Consider the following 22,221-nt stretch of genomic DNA (forward strand, 5'->3'; position numbering starts at 1 on the left):
TTCAGAACGCCACTACAACCACAGAATTACCAACAGTCCCTAATTTTCATAGACAATGACGGCAAATTCACTGAAAACGGGTGGTTCTTATGTAAGGTGGGCTTGGGTGGCATTCCCAGGGACAGGGCTTACATGGCCCAAATTTACCAAACACATCGTTGGAAAGTGTGTAACCTCCGCCACCGCAGTCCATATTTGTAAATTGTCCCAGATTTTTGTAAGAAAAGAGCCCCATAGGGTGGGTACCTTCAGTGCATATAAACTGCAATCAGGAGAGTCAGAGGCTGGCCTTAGAAAGCGGTCCTGGTATAGACACTACTAAACTGACGTGTCAAAGAAATGTACGAATGCTGCCGGTGTCCGTGTGCCCACCTCACAGGGTAACAATACTTACAGGACAATCCAAGGGCGCAAGAGACCAGCAAGGAGCCTGATGATCACATTGCAATAACTTATATGCAAATAATCAGACATTACAGAAACTTGATCAGCGGGGCCCTTGTTGGCCTGTGCTGTGGAGATCTGGTAAAACAAGAAATGGACAGCATATGGATGTCATCTGTATGTCCATTCTGCAAATTATAGAGCCTCCCCTATTCTTGTCTGTATGAGTTGTGGATGAGAAAGGTCATTTTTAGTGATGAGAGTGAGAAAAATGCAGAGTGCACCCGCAAGGTATCCATATTTTGCAGATCTGTGGTTTGCGGACTGCAGTGCAGACACGGTCGTGTGCATGAGGCCTAATTCCTGAGTCCCCATTATCACCCGCTCCGGCCCCTCTAACATGAGCAACGGAGCATTTCATCTTTTACAGGCTAGGACAGCGCTAAAGCCCGTCCATCAGTTATTATCCTGCAAGTTGATCAAGAGGAAGGCAAAAAAAACTGTGAGGTAGAAGCCAATTTTCCTCACTTAAAGGGATTCTGCACTTTGTTTTAACTGATGATCTATCCTTTAGTATCAACTAGCGTGGGTGGGGCTAAGCTCTTTAGTACAAGTATCAACTAGCGTGGGTGGGGCTAAGCTCCATTCAAGTGAACAGAGCTTAGCCCCGCCCGCGCTAGTTGATACTAGTCCTGACGTCACTGGGCCAGCGGGCGGGGCTAAGCTCTATGGCGCCAGGGCTGCGTGAAAAACGCAGAATATAGAACATGCTGCGATTTTCACGCAACGCAGAACTGATGCGTTAAAAACAACGCACATCTACACAGACCCATTGAAATTAATGGGTCAGGATTCAGTGCGGGTGCAATGCGTTCACGTCACGCATTGCAACCATGCGGAAAACTCGCTCGTGTGAAAGGGGCCTTAGAAGTGAATGGGGCTTCAGCGGAAAACGCATTGCATCCGCAAACAAGTGCGGAAGCAATGCGTTTTTCATTGATGGTTGCTAAGAGATGTTGTTTGTAAACCTTCAGTTTTTTATCACACACGTAAAAAAACGCATTGATCCTGGGCGGAAAAAACTGAACGCAATCGCAGACAAAACTGACTAAACTTGCTTGTAAAATGGTGCGAGTTTCACTGAACGCACCCTGAACGTATGCGGAGCCAATCCGTCACGCTCGTGTGCAAGAGGCTCAGGATATATGCGCACGGAAGCGTAGTTCATGCAGATTTTCTGCACAGGTTTTCCTGTAGTTTTCTCTGCATTTACGCACCAAGGGGCACATTTATTAAGACCGGATTTTTTAGACCCATAGCTAGCGGTGTATCCGCTAGAGTTAAGAAAGAGGCGCCGGCCTCTCCATAACTTCGGCACATCCAGTTCTAAAAGTAAGACAGCTTCTGAGCTGTCTTACATTTAGACCTTTCAGGCGTAGAAAATGGAAAGTGAGACGTACCTGCTGGCCCATTCCCTTCCCCGCCCACGCCACGGGCACTTATTTAGACCTGGCGTGAGTGGGGTGAAGTCGCAGACTGTGGTGCAACCATCTGTTGCGCTGCAATCTGCGCCTGAAATAAGCCTAATTTAGGCGTATTTCAGAATTATAACTTCCCCCCCCAAATTCGCCATGTGTTACTTGTGGATTGCGTCGCTGATTTTGACGCAGACTTGCGTGGGTCAGATCTGCACAGTAAATCCGCACAAACAGGTCTTCAGAATCAGCACGCAGGTCAACATTTCCGCACTGTGTAATTGAGATTTTGGAAATCTCATCTACTTAGCTAGTACTGTGCTACGCTGTGGATTTTCTGCACGGAAAGCCATGTGTAATACGCCCCAGGTGCATGTACCATAAGGCTCCTTTTTAGACCTCGCCAGAGCGTTACATTGGAGGTATGCTCTGGGAACATTTCCCAGCATGGGATTCCAACAATGGGCACTATCTGCCGCAGAGTTCATGCTTGTATGTCGCACAGAAAGTGACCTCTTTGACTAAATGACAAAAAAAAATAAAAAATTGCAAGAAAAGGCACCATATTGAAATGTGAAGCCAAGTCATGGACACAACTGTATAATGCTATGTATGACATTTTATTTTCTTACAATATTATTTAGTGACAACTTGAAAAGTTGCAAAATTAAGGAGAAAATATAATGTTGCTGTTTGAAGATCATATGTCAGATACTATAGCATATGCTGCAGCCAGGATAGGAAGGCAAGCAAGGGTTAATAGCGATGCATCCCAGTGCTCTACTTCATCAGAAACTGCAAAACAGAAAAAATATAATTACAAATGAATTTCTGCAGATTCTACTGATCATAGAGGAAACTTCACCGTGAAAATAGCAATTTTGCAGCTACTTTTCTTACAGTTGTCCAGGACCCAGCGAGAGCCGGCAGCCCACCTGAGGGTGAACGCACACAATCAATGGGTGTGGATTTACTGCATGCAAATTTTACTCTCCCCGTTGAAGTGAATGGAGAAAACCGGCATGGAAAAAATTCTGCATCCTGTACATGAGAGTTTTAATTTCTCATAGAATACAATGCACATGATCTACAATACAGATTTTCTGCACGCAAATCTGTGCAGAAAATCCGCACGCAGTCCAGATCGTGTGCATTTAGCCTTGATTCATATCTTGCCTGCAGAAGCAAGTTTCCAACGTACAGGTCCTTACTGTTTTGAGGTTGCGTGGATCGGCCTCTCTGGAACCCAGTCAGATGCCGACTTCAGAAAATCCTACAACTACCAATGTTGGGTCCTTTACCAGGTTTCAGGTCCGGTCTGTGGATAAGGACATCACTTTCACAGCCCAGGTGGGGGCAGGACTATTCGTCTCTCTGGCGCATGCACAGACTCCTGAATCCAACTATTCTGCGCATGCGCCAGAATACATAGTTCTGGTCCCATCCACAACACCTCCGCCATCCTGGCCCATGGAAGTGACGTCCCTGTCCATAGACCAGACCAGAAACATGGTAAAGGATGTGACGACGGCAGATGTAGGATCTTCCGAAAAGGGGCGTCACGTGAGGGGGCTCCAGATCAGCCATCCTTACAACTCCATCGCGTCCTTTCATAACCGAGGTGGGAATAACCACAGAAAGCGTCGGCCGGAGTTACGGAAATGGCTGCACAGGTGGCACTTTGCAGTTTCTGTAACTCCCTGAGCGGTGAATGAGAACCACTAAAACAATGCATCACAGCAAGCTTGGAGTTACAGGAAATTCGGGAGTTACAGAAACAGCGAAGTGCCATCTTCTCAGCCATTTCTGGAACTCCTGGCATTTCAGAAAGTCAGGTAAATTATAATTCAGATCTACGCCAGCTATGAGATTAGATTTTTCTGGAGCACAGACTATTATTAAATGCGCCAAATTTATGTACACGTTGGGCTGGGTTCACATCACGTTTTGTCTCGGTTTGTCGTCGTATACATTAGAATAAAAAATGTATACTTTTTTTTTTTACAGTGGAACTCCATGGTGAACGGATGTCACTGTATGGCATCAGTTTAAGGCATCTGTTTACGTATACGTTTTTTTGTATACATTAAACGGATGGGAAAAACGTGATGTGAACCCAGCCTAAAATGGATGCCTCAGACTGATGCCTTACCTTAGCATCCGTTCACCATAGAGTTCTATTGTAAAAAAAAAAAAGTATACTTTTTTTTTTTTTTACTAGACTCAGGATACAAGAACATGGTGTGCTGCATTTTCGTATCTTTTTTTTTTTCCTAACGTATACATCAAATGGAGGCATAAAGCATGATCTGAGCCCAGCCTTAGATGGTGCATTCAAGAGGAGCTGTCCCCTCTCCTGACATGTCTGTTGTAGTAACTACTTGCATTCACCGTGTAATACCAATTCTGGAGCACCTATACTTGTGGCTCTATATTGTGCCATTCCTCTATCCCTACTAGAAGTTTATCAACAAATTGCCAGCAGTTTGCAATAAAAGTCCATCTAGGTATTACTAATTGGGGTTGTGTCCCTGCACATTCTGACACTGGTAGCACTGATTGGATAGTGTCAGACTGTACAGGGACACACCCTCAACTAGTAACACCCAGATGGACCTTTATTGTAGACTGCTGGCAATTCATTCATAAACTTCGAGAAGGAATTGTAAAGGAATAAAATATCATAGAATTGTTATTCCATGGGGAATGCAAATAGTTACTAAGGCTACTTTCACACTAGCGGTAACCTTCTCTGGCAGGCTGTTCTAGCCGGGGAACAGCCTGCCAGATTCGTACTACCGCTAGTGCACTGTGCTTCCGAAACTCCGCTCCAACCCCATTCACTTTAATAGGGGTGGGCCGGAGGTCCGGTCGCATCACACTAAACATGCCGAGAGGTGGCTGAAAAAAAACCTGTAGCATGTTGTAGTTTTATTTCGGCCACCTCTGGCATGTTTGCCGTGCTGCGGCCGGACCTCCGGCCCGCCCAATTATAGTCAATGGGGCCGGAGTGGACGTCCAGCAGCACAGTGCACTAGCGATAGCACGGATCCAGCAGGCTGTTCCCCCGCCGTGAAAGTAGCCCAAAACAGAGATGTCAGGAGAGGTGACAGGGAAATAATGAAAGCCACACTCACCCTCACAGACTACCCGCCATTGCCACTCAGCTCTGGTGCCCGCAGCTCTCCACGGCTCGCTCAGCCAGTCACTGAGATGGGCAGTGATTAACTGAATGGACCTCTTCTGGCATTTCCAGCATGTCGAGCCATGACCAGGAAATACAATTGTGGTGGAGAATAAGTGAGAGGATGAGTATGGCTTCTTTTTTATTTTTAACACCCTATGAGCCATATATCCTGGGCAACCCTTTTAATGGGCAGTAAAATCACACAAAAATCGAATTAACAAAACAAATCAAATTTTTTCCAGATGAAAACCTTAGAGTTTGTATTTATTTCATTGCTTTTTGGGGAAATCTCTATCAGCATCAGCTTGAGGAAAACACGGGCAGAAAAGTCTGCTTACCTCCAGACGTTGCTTGTCTAGGTGATATGTATCTGACAAAGGAGTCCTTGGTCGGTGGTCCACTATCTACACTCCCTCCAGAGCCGCTCCTGTTGCAGTGCGGTGGGGCCCATTCCACATCACAGTGGCAGTTCTTCCTATTATTGCACACCTTAACCAACATGTTATACTACATGTCATCTTATACTTAAAAGGTTACCAACCAAAATATATACCGTACTTTGGGCTGCTGAGAGACAGGCCGTCTCATATGGGAGGAGACCAAATGATGCCCCTGCATTTGCACATCTCTTTCTACCAAAATAGAGGAAACATTTGAGCATCTTGGCCTGAGTGATCTAATGGGGTTTCAAGGGTGAGTCCCCCCCATCTACTAGACGTTCATGGCATATATACATGATTAAATGGCAGCAAAGTGTCTAGCACGATTACCTAGCTGCACTGGGGTCCAAACACAACATCTGCATGGAGATTGTATGTTCTCCAAGTGTTTGTGCAGGTTTTATGCATTTAGAATTAGATTGTGAACCCCAATGACAATGGGGTCTGACATGAGTGATGACAACCTCTGTACAGCCCTGCAGAATATTTTAGAGGTGTTGCTTGGAATGAGACTACAATGGAAAGACTGCCTAGAGGAGAGCGGGTTATATATGATTAATGATATGATGGGGTTTGCATATATTATCTAAATTACAAGGTGGATTACACATTCATTGATAGGTCCCCGACATTATCATGACTGTTAGTATGAATGTTATCCACCATTAGGCCCTTTTACACAGGGTTGGGTGTTGTGTTTTTTGTTTTTGTTTTCTATATCCATTTTTTGTAAGCACTTTCCCTTTTCTTAGGGTATTACGGATATTCTCACCCTCTTCTCTATACCCTTTAAGGTCTATTGAGGTTAACAACAGCCCAGGTTCGAGGACAGGGAGTCCCCACCATCAGGGGCCGTCCCTGGGCTGAGGAAAAGAGTAGGGAAAGACGAGGGACAGATTCCCCATTTCCCCTTTATATTTTCTGTCTTTCTTTTTTGGTGCTTACTGTTGGTCTCTGATCGATAAGACCTTCATTGATTATTGTTCATCCTTTTTTGGGAGACCTATTCCCATATTTTCAATTAATTTAAATAAAATATAATCGTTTTTAGGGTTATATTTTGCTGAAATTTGGTTATATATGATTAACCCCTTGTTTGCTTACAGTGCAGTTCCTACTGCACAAGTTCTCACCCAGCAGCAAACAGCATGAGACCAAACAGGACTGGATCCTTCTTGCTAAAAGCCATATGGACTACAGGAGCGGACTGGGAACTTAAAGTGGCCGTAAGGTTATAGGAGGGTCCAAATTGACAGAAGGTGGGGCAACACAAGTAGATGGGGCCAATACAAATTTTCAGAGTCCGTAATACCATGGCGCAGCACCGAACACCACCCTACAGAGCCAAATACTACAGTGCAGCACAAAATACCTCCCCAGAAACTGTCCCTCTGTGGTGGCCATCAATAGCTGCCACGTTTTGTCCTCCTCCTTCTCCTCCAATTATCTCTAATATGGATTTGGAGAAGGGGGCTTAGCTGGTGAGATGTGGGCCACAACACCAAGCCAGCCCTACCTTCAGCATGCTGCCTGGACTTCCTCTAATAATGACCACCTATAGTTCCCCCAGTACTATGTACCTGGCCAGTGGCAGCGAGGAGAGCTCAGGTGGCCCTATGGGCATTGGCCCACCGGAAAAATTCCCTGTAGAGTCTATATGGCCAGTCTGCCCCTATGGTATGCATACCCTTCCCCCGTACTCACCCCTTTACCGGCACACTTTCTCTTTGTATCACAGTCATATCCTAGTACTGAGAAATCCACACATTTTCTGTCCAAGCAAATCTTAACAAAAGAAAAAACAGCAGAGAACCGCATTCAAGATGTATTATGTTGTCATTGAAATGTCAATAAGTAATAATTGTATAATCATCTAATTGTAATGTCAGAACCTGAAGAATACACAGATGAGCGGCGTTATATACAGTAGGCGCTGATTATCTCTTGCTGTACATTGAGTGACTGATACATAGAGCTCCCTTTCTCTCCGACAAGAGGTTCTTCAGGAGCTGTACCATGTGCCCCGGGAGAACATTTTATTACATACCTTAGCTGCTGCAGAAAAGAGGACAGTTTATATCAATTGTGGACAGGAGGATCTTTCTTACTGTTCAAATAGAGGTTCTGCAGCAGCTGAAGTATCTGTTATAACAATGTACACCCCTGTTATGAGTAATAGGAGTCCCTCAGAGTTCTCACATATTGATGACGTATAATACGATGCTGTTTCCCTCAGCCTGGTAGACATTATGGACCACCACTCCTCACTGTAGCCATGTAGTAAGAAGGAGTGAAGGGCTCCGGACCCCAGTTCTAGTGATTGGTGGAGATGGGGCCCAAAGCAATCAGACATTTATCACCTATCCTATGGGGAGGTGAAAAATGTTAACTTTGGGAAAAACTCCTTAAAGACCATCAGGTGTTTCTATGAGTCCGGTTTTCCTGGGTATTCACATAAACCATATAATCCACAGCAAGATCCATCAGCAGCAGTTTACATGCTTGTTGATGGTTTCTACATCCCAAAATAAGTTGGTACATTGAAAACTAATGCTTAAAGGTGTTATCTCACAAAAAAGTATTTACGGGGTTTCTGAGTGGAGCCCACTGCTTCATCTACTTCTATGGGACTGATGGAGCCCTCTCCTATGGGTATCCCTTTAATGAATCAAGAAGTTCTGGTTTTAAAAATGTATTTTAAATAGCCTATTTAAACATGCCAAATTATTAGGAGACGTTCCCTTGTTCGGGGCCTCTCTCTATTGGTCCAGGGCATCAGTGCATTTCACGGACCATTGCTTGTAAGGCTTCATTTCCACTGCGTTGGTGCTGCAGACGTAAACCTCCTCCCGTGTTATTTGTAAGTTCTCTAACATCTCTGTTTCATGCTTAGGCTACATTCACACGACCGTATGTATTTTGCGATCTGCTAAATACTGGCAACGTCCGTGTTGCATCCTTTTCTTTCCCCCTGACCCAATGACTTCGGTAGGTCTGCGAACCTTATTTTTTTGGCCAAATATAGGACATGTTCTATCTTTTGCGGGATGGACATACAAATTCGGAAAGCACATGGATCATCTGTGTACTTTCCACATCCTTATGGTTGTTCCGCAGTCTGGAACATGTCCTATACGTGGCCGCAAAAAGTGGTTCATGGACCCACCGATCCGGTAATAAAACGGATGCAACACGGATGTCACATGGATGTCACCTGTATTTTGAGGATCTGCGTTTTGCGGACCACAGAATACATGCGGTCCTGTGAGTGCACCCTACAGACAATCACATGAGAGACTGATGCAGGTGAATTATGTATGCAATAAACTACTCCTGGGAGGATTAGGAGGAGCGTCTGTGCCAAACATTCTGCCATAAGTAAGGAGATGGAAGTTGTCCGAAATGCGTAGGCGTTGTTTGGATCGTTTTCCAACCGCTTGTTAGGTATGGCATTTCTTGTATAAGGTCCAGATTTATGAAAGCCGAGATGCTGGACTATTTTCTGCTTTCTTTTTCTACGTTCACATGCGGAGTCTGAGCATCTCGGGAGCACAAAGATGGGTGAGCTGGTTACAACCCTGCTGCTGGAGTCTACCACACATTACAGCTCAGCGCTGGTGGTGCTTGCAATAGCTTATTTTTGGAGGATCCTTCTAACACGGTAAATAAAAATAAATAAAAAAAGCAGTGACCCCTTTAAAAATCACTGACATTCTATAAAGAAAGCATGTGAGTACAATGAAGTCAGTAGTGCCAGAGCGTGGCATTAATGCCCTATTCATTGTACACTTCATTCATGCAGAATAAGCCTATGATTTTCTCTGTAGGTAACTAATCTATATGGAAAGAAAGATCTACAACTCCATTTGTCTCGATTAGCTATAGTCATCTGTATTACTCCAGAAAAGTACCTTTCCTTTGTCACATAATGCCCCGTCTGGAACAGCGCCCCGGCCATAGGATCCTGCACGGGAGTGGAAATCAAGACCCCAACACAGCGCGTCTCCTGCGGGAGTTGTGATATAGGAGGCTGGTTTGTGATGATGGAGGTCTCTGCTCACATTGCAGCACTGAAGCTGTCCGCACATAACATCCCTGACGGGAGAAGCAAAGGGCATTAGGTTCATTATAAGTATTCATCCAACATACAGTACTAGCCCGACTCGCTCAATATTACTGGGAAGTGGGAGCCCAAAGTGTAGAAGATACAGTGTATAGTCTGTATATCTATTATCTATCTCATATCTATCTATCTATATATTATATCTATCTATCTATCTATCTATCTATATATTATATCTATCTATCTATCTATCTATCTATATATTATATCTATCTATCTATCTCATATCTATCTATCTATCTATCTATTATCTATCTATCTAATATCTATCTCATATCTATCTATCTCATATCTATCTCATATCTATCTCATATCTATCTATCTCATATCTATCTATCTCATATCTATCTCATATCTATCTATCTCATATCTATCTATCTATCTATCTATCACAGATGCGGACCCATTCACTTGAATGGGTCCGCAATCACGCAGATGCAGAACGGAAGCACGGATCAGAACCTGGTGTTTCTGTCCGTGCCTCCGTACTGCAAAGACATAGAACTTGTTCTATTTTTTTGCGATGCGGACGGACCACGGACCCATTCAAGTTGAATGGGTCTCAATCTGTCCCGGCCGCCGCACGGACGCAAATTGCGGTCCCCAATGCACGAACCGGATGCACAACATTCGTGTGCAAGAGGCCTTAAAGGGATTTTCGAGAGTCCTTTACTGATGACCTATCCTCTAGATAGGTCATCAGCATCTGATCGGTGGAGGTCTGACACCCAGGACCCCCACGATCAGCTGTTTGATAAGGCACTAGCGCTCGCAGTAGCGCTGGAGCTTTCTACCAGCTCACCAAGCAGAGCGCCGTACATTGCTTGGTTTCACAGCTCGGCCCTATTCACTTCAATGCGGCTGAGCTGGCGCCGAGGCCATATAATGCGATAAATGTGACGTCACATGGTCTAGGGAAAGCTGCGAGAAGGGTGCCGGGCTACTGCGAGCTCCGCTGCCTCCTCACACAGCTGATTGGTGGGGTCCCAGACCTCGTACCCCTTTAATGGTAAGGTCTGGACACAGTCCGACAGATTTGATATGTTGTTTAAAATGTTCTTAGTTCTCATAGTTAGACTTCAGTGAATTAGAGCTTCGGAATCCAAAGTCGGGTTTGAATTGCTAATTTGAAATGTTTTCGAAGATGTAGAAATGAATACCGAATTCATTCACCGAAGTCTCGCACGACTTCGGGTGAAATGAATTTTGCCTCCACGGAGGCAATACATTTTAATGCTGTACAGAGACAGGTCACCAGGCAGCATTAAAACGAAGTGTTTGAGCGAATTGATTCGCTGAAGCCTACTCATAGTATACAGTATATTTCATGTAACATCCAGTTGTCCGTGTGGGTTTTACAGCAGTGCCCTCTTTACATTTAATGCCCCCGGGTAGTGCCCAGATTACACTTACTGAATGTCGCACTCAAGCAGCTCACTGTCTGCCCCACAGTTTCCAAACCGGTCACCAGCAGTGTTCACAGTCTGGAAACAGGAAAGAGGAGCCGCTCCGGCACCTGTAAGAGCGGAAACAACTCTCAGCAGCTTTACAGCACAGCGACCACATGCTCGTTATAATAGGTATCTACACTTACCCGGGACGACACGGCAGCAGATTGTCGGGAAGGAGGCGTTTCTTCCTGACAATCGCCTGCTCGCTGGTGGAGGAGACCACTGCATGTACATGCAGCGATCTCCTCCACAGTATAAGGAGGAGAAATCACTAGTGCCATCGCTTGTTCCCATACGGACTAGTTGTTTACACAGCACGATCTGCGACAAATGATAATTTTTGTCACCCCACAAATGATCCAATTACCCACCAGATAATCGCTAAAAAGTGTTTCTATGAACACTCGTTAGTGATTATCTGTGGGATTCTCGGCCTTTAGGCTGGGGCTACATGGTGATCTTGGCCTCGACACCTGTCGCATGACCAAAGATCTCTGTAGCAGCCAAAATTACCGCGTAGCCCTCGCCTTACTTATTTCAGGCTGAGCCACATTATATAGGAGAAGGACATCATGTTTAGAGTTGAGCGAACACCTGGATGTTCGGGTTCGAGAAGTTCGGCCGAACATCCCGGAAATGTTCGGGTTCGGGATCCGAACCCGATCCGAACTTCGTCCCGAACCCGAACCCCATTGAAGTCAATGGGGACCCGAACTTTTCGGCACTAAAAAGGCTGTAAAACAGCCCAGGAAAGAGCTAGAGGGCTGCAAAAGGCAGCAACATGTAGGTAAATCCCCTGCAAACAAATGTGGATAGGGAAATGAATTAAAATAAAAATTAAATAAATAAAAATTAACCAAAATCAATTGGAGAGAGGTTCCATAGCAGAGAATCTGGCTTCCCGTCACCCACCACTGGAACAGTCCATTCTCAGATATTTAGGCCCCGGCACCCAGGCAGAGGAGAGAGGTCCCGTAACAGAGAATCTGTCTTCATGTCAGCAGAGAATTAGTCTGCATGTCATAGCAGAGAATGAGGCTTCACGTCAGCCACCACTGCAACAGTCCATTGGCATATATTTAGGCCCAGCACCCAGGCAGAGGAGGGAGGTCCCGTAACAGAGAATCTGTCTTCATGTCAGCAGAGAATTAGTCTGCATGTCATAGCAGAGAATGAGGCTTCACGTCAGCCACCACTGCAACAGTCCATTGGCATATATTTAGGCCCAGCACACACACAGGCAGAGGAGAGAGGTCCCGTAACAGAGAATCTGGCTTCATGTCAGCAGAGAATCAGTCTGCATGTCATAGCAGAGAATGAGGCTTCACGTCAGCCACCACTGCAACAGTCCATTGGCATATATTTAGGCCCAGCACACACACAGGCAGAGGAGAGAGGTCCCGTAACAGAGAATCTGGCTTCATGTCAGCAGAGAATCAGTCTGCATGTCATAGCAGAGAATGAGGCTTCACGTCAGCCACCACTGCAACAGTCCATTGGCATATATTTAGGCCCAGCACCCAGGCAGAGGAGGGAGGTCCCGTAACAGAGAATCTGTCTTCATGTCAGCAGAGAATTAGTCTGCATGTCATAGCAGAGAATGAGGCTTCACGTCAGCCACCACTGCAACAGTCCATTGGCATATATTTAGGCCCAGCACACACACAGGCAGAGGAGAGAGGTCCCGTAACAGAGAATCTGGCTTCATGTCAGCAGAGAATCAGTCTGCATGTCATAGCAGAGAATGAGGCTTCACGTCAGCCACCACTGCAACAGTCCATTGGCATATATTTAGGCCCAGCACACACACAGGCAGAGGAGAGAGGTCCCGTAACAGAGAATCTGGCTTCATGTCAGCAGAGAATCAGTCTGCATGTCATAGCAGAGAATGAGGCTTCACGTCAGCCACCACTGCAACAGTCCATTGGCATATATTTAGGCCCAGCACCCAGGCAGAGGAGGGAGGTCCCGTAACAGAGAATCTGTCTTCATGTCAGCAGAGAATTAGTCTGCATGTCATAGCAGAGAATGAGGCTTCACGTCAGCCACCACTGCAACAGTCCATTGGCATATATTTAGGCCCAGCACCCAGGCAGAGGAGGGAGGTCCCGTAACAGAGAATCTGTCTTCATGTCAGCAGAGAATTAGTCTGCATGTCATAGCAGAGAATGAGGCTTCACGTCAGCCACCACTGGAACAGTCCATTCTCAGATATTTAGGCCCCGGCACCCAGGCAGAGGAGAGAGGTCCCGTAACAGAGAATCTGTCTTCATGTCAGCAGAGAATTAGTCTGCATGTCATAGCAGAGAATGAGGCTTCACGTCAGCCACCACTGCAACAGTCCATTGGCATATATTTAGGCCCAGCACCCAGGCAGAGGAGAGAGGTCCCGTAACAGACAATCTGGCTTCATGTCAGCAGAGAATCAGTCTTCATATCATAGCAGAGAATCAGGCTTCACGTCACCCACCACTGTAAGAGTCAATTTTCATAAATTTAGGCCCAGAACCCAGGCAGAGGAGAAAGGTCCCGTAACAGACAATCTGGCTTCATGTCAGCAGAGAATCAGTCTTCATATCATAGCAGAGAATCAGGCTTCACGTCACCCACCACTGTAAGAGTCAATTTTCATAAATTTAGGCCCAGAACCCAGGCAGAGGAGAAAGGTCCCGTAACAGACAATCTGGCTTCATGTCAGCAGAGAATCAGTCTTCATATCATAGCAGAGAATCAGGCTTCACGTCACCCACCACTGTAAGAGTCAATTTTCATAAATTTAGGCCCAGAACCCAGGCAGAGGAGAAAGGTCCCGTAACAGACAATCTGGCTTCATGTCAGCAGAGAATCAGTCTTCATATCATAGCAGAGAATCAGGCTTCACGTCACCCACCACTGTAAGAGTCAATTTTCATAAATTTAGGCCCAGAACCCAGGCAGAGGAGAAAGGTCCCGTAACAGACAATCTGGCTTCATGTCAGCAGAGAATCAGTCTTCATATCATAGCAGAGAATCAGGCTTCACGTCACCCACCACTGTAAGAGTCAATTTTCATAAATTTAGGCCCAGAACCCAGGCAGAGGAGAAAGGTCCCGTAACAGACAATCTGGCTTCATGTCAGCAGAGAATCAGTCTTCATATCATAGCAGAGAATCAGGCTTCACGTCACCCACCACTGTAAGAGTCAATTTTCATAAATTTAGGCCCAGAACCCAGGTAGAGGAGAAAGGTCCCGTAACAGACAATCTGGCTTCATGACAGCAGAGAATCAGTCTGCATGTCATAGCAGAGAATCAGGCTTCACGTCAGCCACCACTGCAACAGTCCATTGTCATAAATTTAGGCCCAGCACCCAGGCAGAGGAGAGAGGTCCCGTAACAGACAATCTGGCTTCATGTCAGCAGAGAATTAGTCTGCATGTCATAGCAGAGAATCAGGCTTCATGTCAGCCACCACTGCAACAGTCCATTGGCATATATTTAGGCCTAGCACACAGGCAGAGGAGAGGTTCATTCAACTTTGGGTAGCCTCGCAATATAATGGTAAAATGAAAATAAAAATAGGATTGAATGAGGAAGTGCCCTGGAGTCCAATAATATATGGTTATGGGGAGGTAGTTAATGTCTAATCTGGACAAGGGACGGACAGGTCCTGTGGGATCCATGCCTGGTTCATTTTTATGAACGTCAGCTTGTCCACATTGGCTGTAGACAGGCGGCTGCGTTTGTCTGTAATGACGCCCCCTGCCGTGCTGAATACACGTTCAGACAAAACGCTGGCTGCCGGGCAGGCCAGCACCTCCAAGGCATAAAAGGCTAGCTCTGGCCACGTGGACAATTTAGAGACCCAGAAGTTGAATGGGGCCGAACCATCAGTCAGTACGTGGAGGGGTGTGCACACGTACTGTTCCACCATGTTAGTAAAATGTTGCCTCCTGCTAACACGTTGCGTATCAGGTGGTGGTGCAGTTAGCTGTGGCGTGTTGACAAAAGTTTTCCACATCTCTGCCATGCTAACCCTGCCCTCAGAGGAGCTGGCCGTGACACAGCTGCCTTGGCGACCTCTTGCTCCTCCTCTGCCTTGGCCTTGGGCTTCCACTTGTTCCCCTGTGACATTTGGGAATGCTCTCAGTAGCGCGTCTACCAACGTGCGCTTGTACTCGCGCATCTTCCTATCACGCTCCAGTGCAGGAAGTAAGGTGGGCACATTGTCTTTGTAGCGTGGATCCAGCAGGGTGGCAACCCAGTAGTCCGCACAGGTTAAAATGTGGGCAACTCTGCTGTCGTTGCGCAGGCACTGCAGCATGTAGTCGCTCATGTGTGCCAGGCTGCCCAGGGGTAAGGACAAGCTGTCCTCTGTGGGAGGCGTATCGTCATCGTCCTGCCTTTCCCCCCAGCCACGCACCAGTGATGGACCCGAGCTGCGTTGGGTGCCACCCCGCTGTGACCATGCTTCATCCTCATCCTCCTCCACCTCCTCCTCATCCTCGTCCTCCTCGTCCTCCAGTAGTGGGCCCTGGCTGGCCACATTTGTACCTGGCCTCTGCTGTTGCAAAAAACCTCCCTCTGAGTCACTTCGAAGAGACTGGCCTGAAAGTGCTAAAAATGACCCCTCTTCCTCATCCTCCTCCTCCTCCTGGGCCACCTCCTGTTCCATCATCGCCCTAAGTGTTTTCTCAAGGAGACATAGAAGTGGTATTGTAACGCTGATAACGGTGTCATCGCCACTGGCCATGTTGGTGGAGTACTCGAAACAGCGCAACAGGGCACACAGGTCTCGCATGGAGGCCCAGTCATTGGTGGTGAAGTGGTGCTGTTCTGTAGTGCGACTGACCCGTGCGTGCTGCAGCTGAAACTCCACTATGGCCTGCTGCTGCTCGCACAGTCTGTCCAGCATGTGCAAGGTGGAGTTCCACCTGGTGGGCACGTCGCATATGAGGCGGTGAGCGGGAAGGCCGAAGTTACGCTGTAGCGCAGACAGGCGAGCAGCAGCAGGATGTGAACGCCGGAAGCGCGAACAGACGGCCCGCACTTTATGCAGCAGCTCTGACATGTCGGGGTAGTTGTGAATGAACTTCTGCACCACCAAATTCAGCACATGCGCCAAGCAAGGGATGTGCGTCAAATTGGCTAGTCCCAGAGCTGCAACGAGATTTCGCCCATTATCACACACCACCAGGCCGGGCTTGAGGCTCACCGGCAGCAACCACTCGTCGGTCTGTTGTTCTATACCCCGCCACAACTCCTGTGCGGTGTGGGGCCTGTCCCCCAAACATATGAGTTTCAGAATGGCCTGCTGACGTTTACCCCGGGCTGTGCTGAAGTTGGTGGTGAAGGTGTGTGGCTGACTGGATGAGCAGGTGGAAGAAGAGGAGGAGGAAGCCGAGAAGGAGGAGGTGGCAACAGGAGGCAAAGAATGTTGCCCTGCGATCCTTGGCGGCGGAAGGACGTGCGCCAAACAGCTCTCCGCCTGGGGCCCAGCTGCCACTACATTTACCCAGTGTGCAGTTAGGGAGATATAGCGTCCCTGGCCGTGCTTACTGGTCCACGTATCTGTGGTTAGGTGGACCTTGCCACAGATGGCGTTGCGCAGTGCACACTTGATTTTATCGGATACTTGGTTGTGCAGGGAAGGCACGGCTCTCTTGGAGAAGTAGTGCCGGCTGGGAACAACATACTGTGGGACAGCAAGCGACATGAGCTGTTTGAAGCTGTCTGTGTCCACCAGCCTAAATGACAGCATTTCATAGGCCAGTAGTTTAGAAATGCTGGCATTCAGGGCCAGGGATCGAGGGTGGCTAGGTGGGAATTTACGCTTTCTATCAAATGTTTGTGAGATGGAGAGCTGAACGCTGGCGTGTGACATGGTTGAGACGCTTGGTGACGGAGGTGGTGGTGGTGGTGTTGGTGGTACATCCCCTGTTTGCTGGGCGGCAGGTGCCAACGTTCCTCCAGAGGCGGAGGAAGAGGCCGAGGCGGCAGCAGCAGAATAGGCCGAGGCGGCAGCAGCAGAAGAGGTAGCAGGGGGAGCCTGAGTGACTTCCTTGGTTTTAAGGTGTTTACTCCACTGCAGTTCATGCTTTGCATGCAGGTGCCTGGTCATGCAGGTTGTGCTCAGGTTCAGAACGTTAATGCCTCGCTTCAGGCTCTGATGGCACAGCGTGCAAACCACTCGGGTCTTGTCGTCAGCACATTGTTTGAAGAAGTGCCATGCCAGGGAACTCCTTGAAGCTGCCTTTGGGGTGCTCGGTCCCAGATGGCGGCGGTCAGTAGCAGGCGGAGTCTCTTGGCGGCGGGTGTTCTGCTTTTGCCCACTGCTCCCTCTTTTGCTACGCTGTTGGCTCGGTCTCACCACTGCCTCTTCCTCCGAACTGTGAAAGTCAGTGGCACGACCTTCATTCCATGTGGGGTCTAGGACCTCATCGTCCCCTGCATCGTCTTCCACCCAGTCTTGATCCCTGACCTCCTGTTCAGTCTGCACACTGCAGAAAGACGCAGCAGTTGGCACCTGTGTTTCGTCATCATCAGAGACATGCTGAGGTGGTATTCCCATGTCCTCATCATCAGGAAACATAAGTGGTTGTGCGTCAGTGCATTCTATGTCTTTCACCGCTGGGGAAGGGCTAGGTGGATGCCCTTGGGAAACCCTGCCAGCGGAGTCTTCAAACAGCATAAGAGACTGCTGCATAACTTGAGGCTGAGACAGTTTCCCTGGTATGCATGGGGGTGATGTGACAGACTGATGGGGTTGGTTTTCAGGCGCCATCTGTGCGCTTTCTGCAGAAGACTGGGTGGGAGATAATGTGAACGTGCTGGATCCACTGTCGGCCACCCAATTGACTAATGCCTGTACCTGCTCAGGCCTTACCATCCTTAGAACGGCATTGGGCCCCACCATATATCGCTGTAAATTCTGGCGGCTACTGGGACCTGAAGTAGTTGGTACACTAGGACGTGTGGATGTGGCAGAACGGCCACGTCCTCTCCCAGCACCAGAGGGTCCACTAACACCACCACGACCATGTCCACGTCCGCGTCCCTTACTAGATGTTTTTCTCATTGTTATGGTTCACCACAACAACAAATATATTATTTGGCCCAATGTATTGTATTCAAATTCAGCGGGATATAAATTTGAGGCCTAGTATTTAGGCGCTGGGTGACCGGTATGGATTTAGTGACAGAATTAGACTTGGAAATGCACAGAAGCGTGTGTGTGTGAAGTTATTCTGAATGACCCAATGTGCACCTTGAATATTATATACCCTTTTAGGGATAGATTTCAAATAGCTCTGATATAGCAGAAACCACTAAATTATGAAATTGCTAAATTGGGAATTGTACTTCAACCCAGAACAAAAAATGTGCTTTGACGGACACTAAATATCTTGCCCAGCAACAACAGTACAACGGTGGGTAACGAGAGATTTAGAGGGAATTAAATTTGAGGCCTAGTATTTAGGCGCTGGGTCACCGGTATGGATTTAGTGACAGAATTAGACTTGGAAATACACAGTAGCGGGTGTGTGTGAAGTTATTCTGAATGACCCTATGTGCACCTTCAATATTATATACCCTTTTAGGGATAGATTTCAAATAGCTCTGATATAGCAGAAACCACTAAATTATGAAATTGCTAAATTGGGAATTGTACTTCAACCCAGAACAAAAAATGTGCTTTGACGGACACTAAATATCTTGCCCAGCAACAACAGTACAGCGGTGGGTAACGAGAGATTTAGAGGGAATTAAATTTGAGGCCTAGTATTTAGGCGCTGGGTCACCGGTATGGATTTAGTGACAGAATTAGACTTGGAAATGCACAGAAGCGTGTGTGTGAAGTTATTCTGAATGACCCAATGTGCACCTTCAATATTATATACCCTTTTTGGGATAGATTTCAAATAGCTCTGATATAGCAGGAACCACTAAATTATGAAATTGCTAAATTGGGAATTGTACTTCAACCCAGAACAAAAAATGTGCTTTGACGGGCACTAAATAACTTTCCCAGCTACAACAGGACAACGGTAACGAGAGATTTAGAGGGATTTAAATTTGAGGCCTAGTATTTAGGCGCTGGGTGACAGGTATGGGTTTAGTGACAGAATTAGACTTGGAAATACACAGTAGCGGGTGTGTGTGAAGTTATTCTGAATGACCCTATGTGCACCTTCAATATTATATACCCTTTTAGGGATAGATTTCAAATAGCTCTGATATAGCAGAAACCACTAAATTATGAAATTGCTAAATTGGGAATTGTACTTCAACCCAGAACAAAAAATGTGCTTTGACGGACACTAAATATCTTGCCCAGCAACAACAGTACACCGGTGGGTAACGAGAGATTTAGAGGGAATTAAATTTGAGGCCTAGTATTTAGGCGCTGGGTCACCGGTATGGATTTAGTGACAGAATTAGACTTGGAAATACACAGTAGCGGGTGTGTGTGAAGTTATTCTGAATGACCCTATGTGCACCTTCAATATTATATACCCTTTTTGGGATAGATTTCAAATAGCTCTGATATAGCAGGAACCACTAAATTATGAAATTGCTAAATTGGGAATTGTACTTCAACCCAGAACAAAAAATGTGCTTTGACGGGCACTAAATAACTTTCCCAGCTACAACAGGACAACGGTAACGAGAGATTTAGAGGGATTTAAATTTGAGGCCTAGTATTTAGGCGCTGGGTGACAGGTATGGGTTTAGTGACAGAATTAGACTTGGAAATACACAGTAGCGGGTGTGTGTGAAGTTATTCTGAATGACCCTATGTGCACCTTCAATATTATATACCCTTTTTGGGATAGATTTCAAATAGCTCTGATATAGCAGAAACCACTAAATTATGAAATTGCTAAATTGGGAATTGTACTTCAACCCAGAACAAAAAATGTGCTTTGACGGACACTAAATATCTTGCCCAGCAACAACAGTACAGCGGTGGGTAACGAGAGATTTAGAGGGAATTAAATTTGAGGCCTAGTATTTAGGCGCTGGGTCACCGGTATGGATTTAGTGACAGAATTAGACTTGGAAATACACAGTAGCGGGTGTGTGTGAAGTTACTCTGAATGACCCTATGTGCACCTTCAATATTATATACCCTTTTTGGGATAGATTTCAAAGAGCTCTGATATAGCAGGAACCACTAAATTATGAAATTGCTAAATTGGGAATTGTATTTCAACCCAGAACAAGAAATGTGCTTGAACGGACACTAAATAACTCGCCCAGCTACAGCACTAGGGACAGATTTAGCTGGATATAAATTTGAGGCCTAGTATTTAGGCGCTGGGTGACCGGTATGGATTTAGTGACAGAATTAGACTGGGATATGGCCAAAAAATGAACAGACTATTGCTGGTTAAATGCACTTGGTGTGACAGCTTCACCCTGATGTAGGCTTTAGCCAAAAAACAACCACACCATTGAGGGTTAAATGCACTTGGTGACAGGCGCAGCTTGCCCCTGATTTTGTATATGGCCAAAAAATGAACAGACTATTGCTGGTTAAATGCACTTGGTGTGACAGCTTCACCCTGATGTAGGCTTTAGCCAAAAAACAACCACACCATTGAGGGTTAAATGCACTTGGTGACAGGCGCAGCTTGCCCCTGATTTTGTATATGGCCAAAAAATGAACAGACTATTGCTGGTTAAATGCACTTGGTGTGACAGCTTCACCCTGATGTAGGCTTTAGCCAAAAAACAACCACACCATTGAGGGTTAAATGCACTTGGTGACAGGCGCAGCTTGCCCCTGATTTTGTATATGGCCAAAAAATGAACAGACTATTGCTGGTTAAATGCACTTGGTGTCACAGCTTCACCCTGATGTAGGCTTTAGCCAAAAAACAACCACACCATTGAGGGTTAAATGCACTTGGTCGCAGCTTGTGCTGGCGCACCACAAGACACAAAATGGCCGCCGATCACCCCAGAAAAATGAGACTGACAAACGGTCTGTGCAGCCTAAAAACAGTGAGCAATTGAGGATCAGCAGCTCAATGATCCACAGCTGCAGATCGATCAGTTAATCAAGTCCTTTGGAGGAGTTAATCTGCCTAATCTCGCCCTACTGTCGCAGCCGCAACCTCTCCCTACGCTAATCAGAGCAGAGTGACGGGCGGCGCTATGTGACTCCAGCTTAAATATAGGCTGGGTCACATGGTGCTCTGGCCAATCACAGCCATGCCAATAGTAGGCATGGCTGTGATGGCCTCTTGGGGCAAGTAGTATGACGCTTGTTGATTGGCTGCTTTGCAGCCTTTCAAAAAGCGCCAAGAAAGCGTCACAAAAGCGCGAAGAAAGCGACGAACACCGAACCCGAACCCGGACTTTTACGAAAATGTCCGGGTTCGGGTCCGTGTCACGGACACCCCAAAATTCGGTACGAACCCGAACTATACAGTTCGAGTTCGCTCATCCCTAATCATGTTTCCTAATACTCACTACTTCTCTATCCTCACTGCAGGGGGACAGTAGTCCAACTATGTTGTTCTTCCCAGGAAAGCTCTCCTGGCAAACAGACACCATCTTCCTGTGCTATTTCTAATGGCAGAGACTGGCATAGCCACAACTGCCGTTAGGGCAGGAATGGCCGTGTCGTGCTTTAGGCACCATGCACACAATCGTATTTTGGTCCGCCCCACAACAACGTTTATTGCGGACTCATTTAAAAAATGTGGACAGTACACCGTATGCTGTCCGCCTCTGTATGTCCGTCCCGTGGCCCCGCAAAAAAGATACGAGTTCTATTCTTAACACAAAGAAAAACTGAAGAAAAAAGGGTCCAAGAATGGTGCGCTTCCCAAACAAGACTCCACGCTTTCCAATTAAGGAACATCCGTCTTTATTTATTTGATACAGCGTATCATTTAAGTCCAACAGACAACGCGTTTTGGGGTTAAAACTCCTATACATAGCCTATACATACAGTAAATGGTCCCCATCCACTAGTGGGGAGCATTATATGCAATGAGGCCACTACTAGGGACATAATAAATAAAGAGGACACTACAAGGAGCATTATATATATAGAGGTCACTACCTGGGGCATATGTAAAGAGGCCACCACTAGGGGCATTTTATATAAAGAAGGCACTACAGGGGGCATATGTAAAGAGGCCACCACTAGCGGCATTATATATAAA

General features: G+C 46.6%; 1 protein-coding gene across 1 annotated transcript in view; it reads right to left on the reverse strand.

Annotated features, from left to right (window-relative positions):
- Positions 1-2,553: 2,553 nt before the first annotated feature.
- LOC122925669 (disintegrin and metalloproteinase domain-containing protein 9-like) overlaps positions 2,554-22,221 on the reverse strand; it is an 87,423-nt gene continuing 67,755 nt past the window's right edge. The window contains exons 15-19 of the mRNA XM_044277016.1: positions 11,023-11,125; positions 9,398-9,581; positions 7,191-7,271; positions 5,385-5,535; positions 2,554-2,654 (exon numbers count right to left, since the gene is read on the reverse strand). Of these exons, the coding sequence (XP_044132951.1) occupies positions 2,560-2,654; positions 5,385-5,535; positions 7,191-7,271; positions 9,398-9,581; positions 11,023-11,125 (614 nt within the window). The 3' untranslated portion in view covers positions 2,554-2,559. The remainder of the gene's footprint in view (positions 2,655-5,384; positions 5,536-7,190; positions 7,272-9,397; positions 9,582-11,022; positions 11,126-22,221) is intronic.

The sequence above is a fragment of the Bufo gargarizans genome, chromosome 2 (assembly GCF_014858855.1).
Source record: "Bufo gargarizans isolate SCDJY-AF-19 chromosome 2, ASM1485885v1, whole genome shotgun sequence".
NCBI classification, from domain to species: Eukaryota; Metazoa; Chordata; class Amphibia; order Anura; family Bufonidae; genus Bufo; species Bufo gargarizans.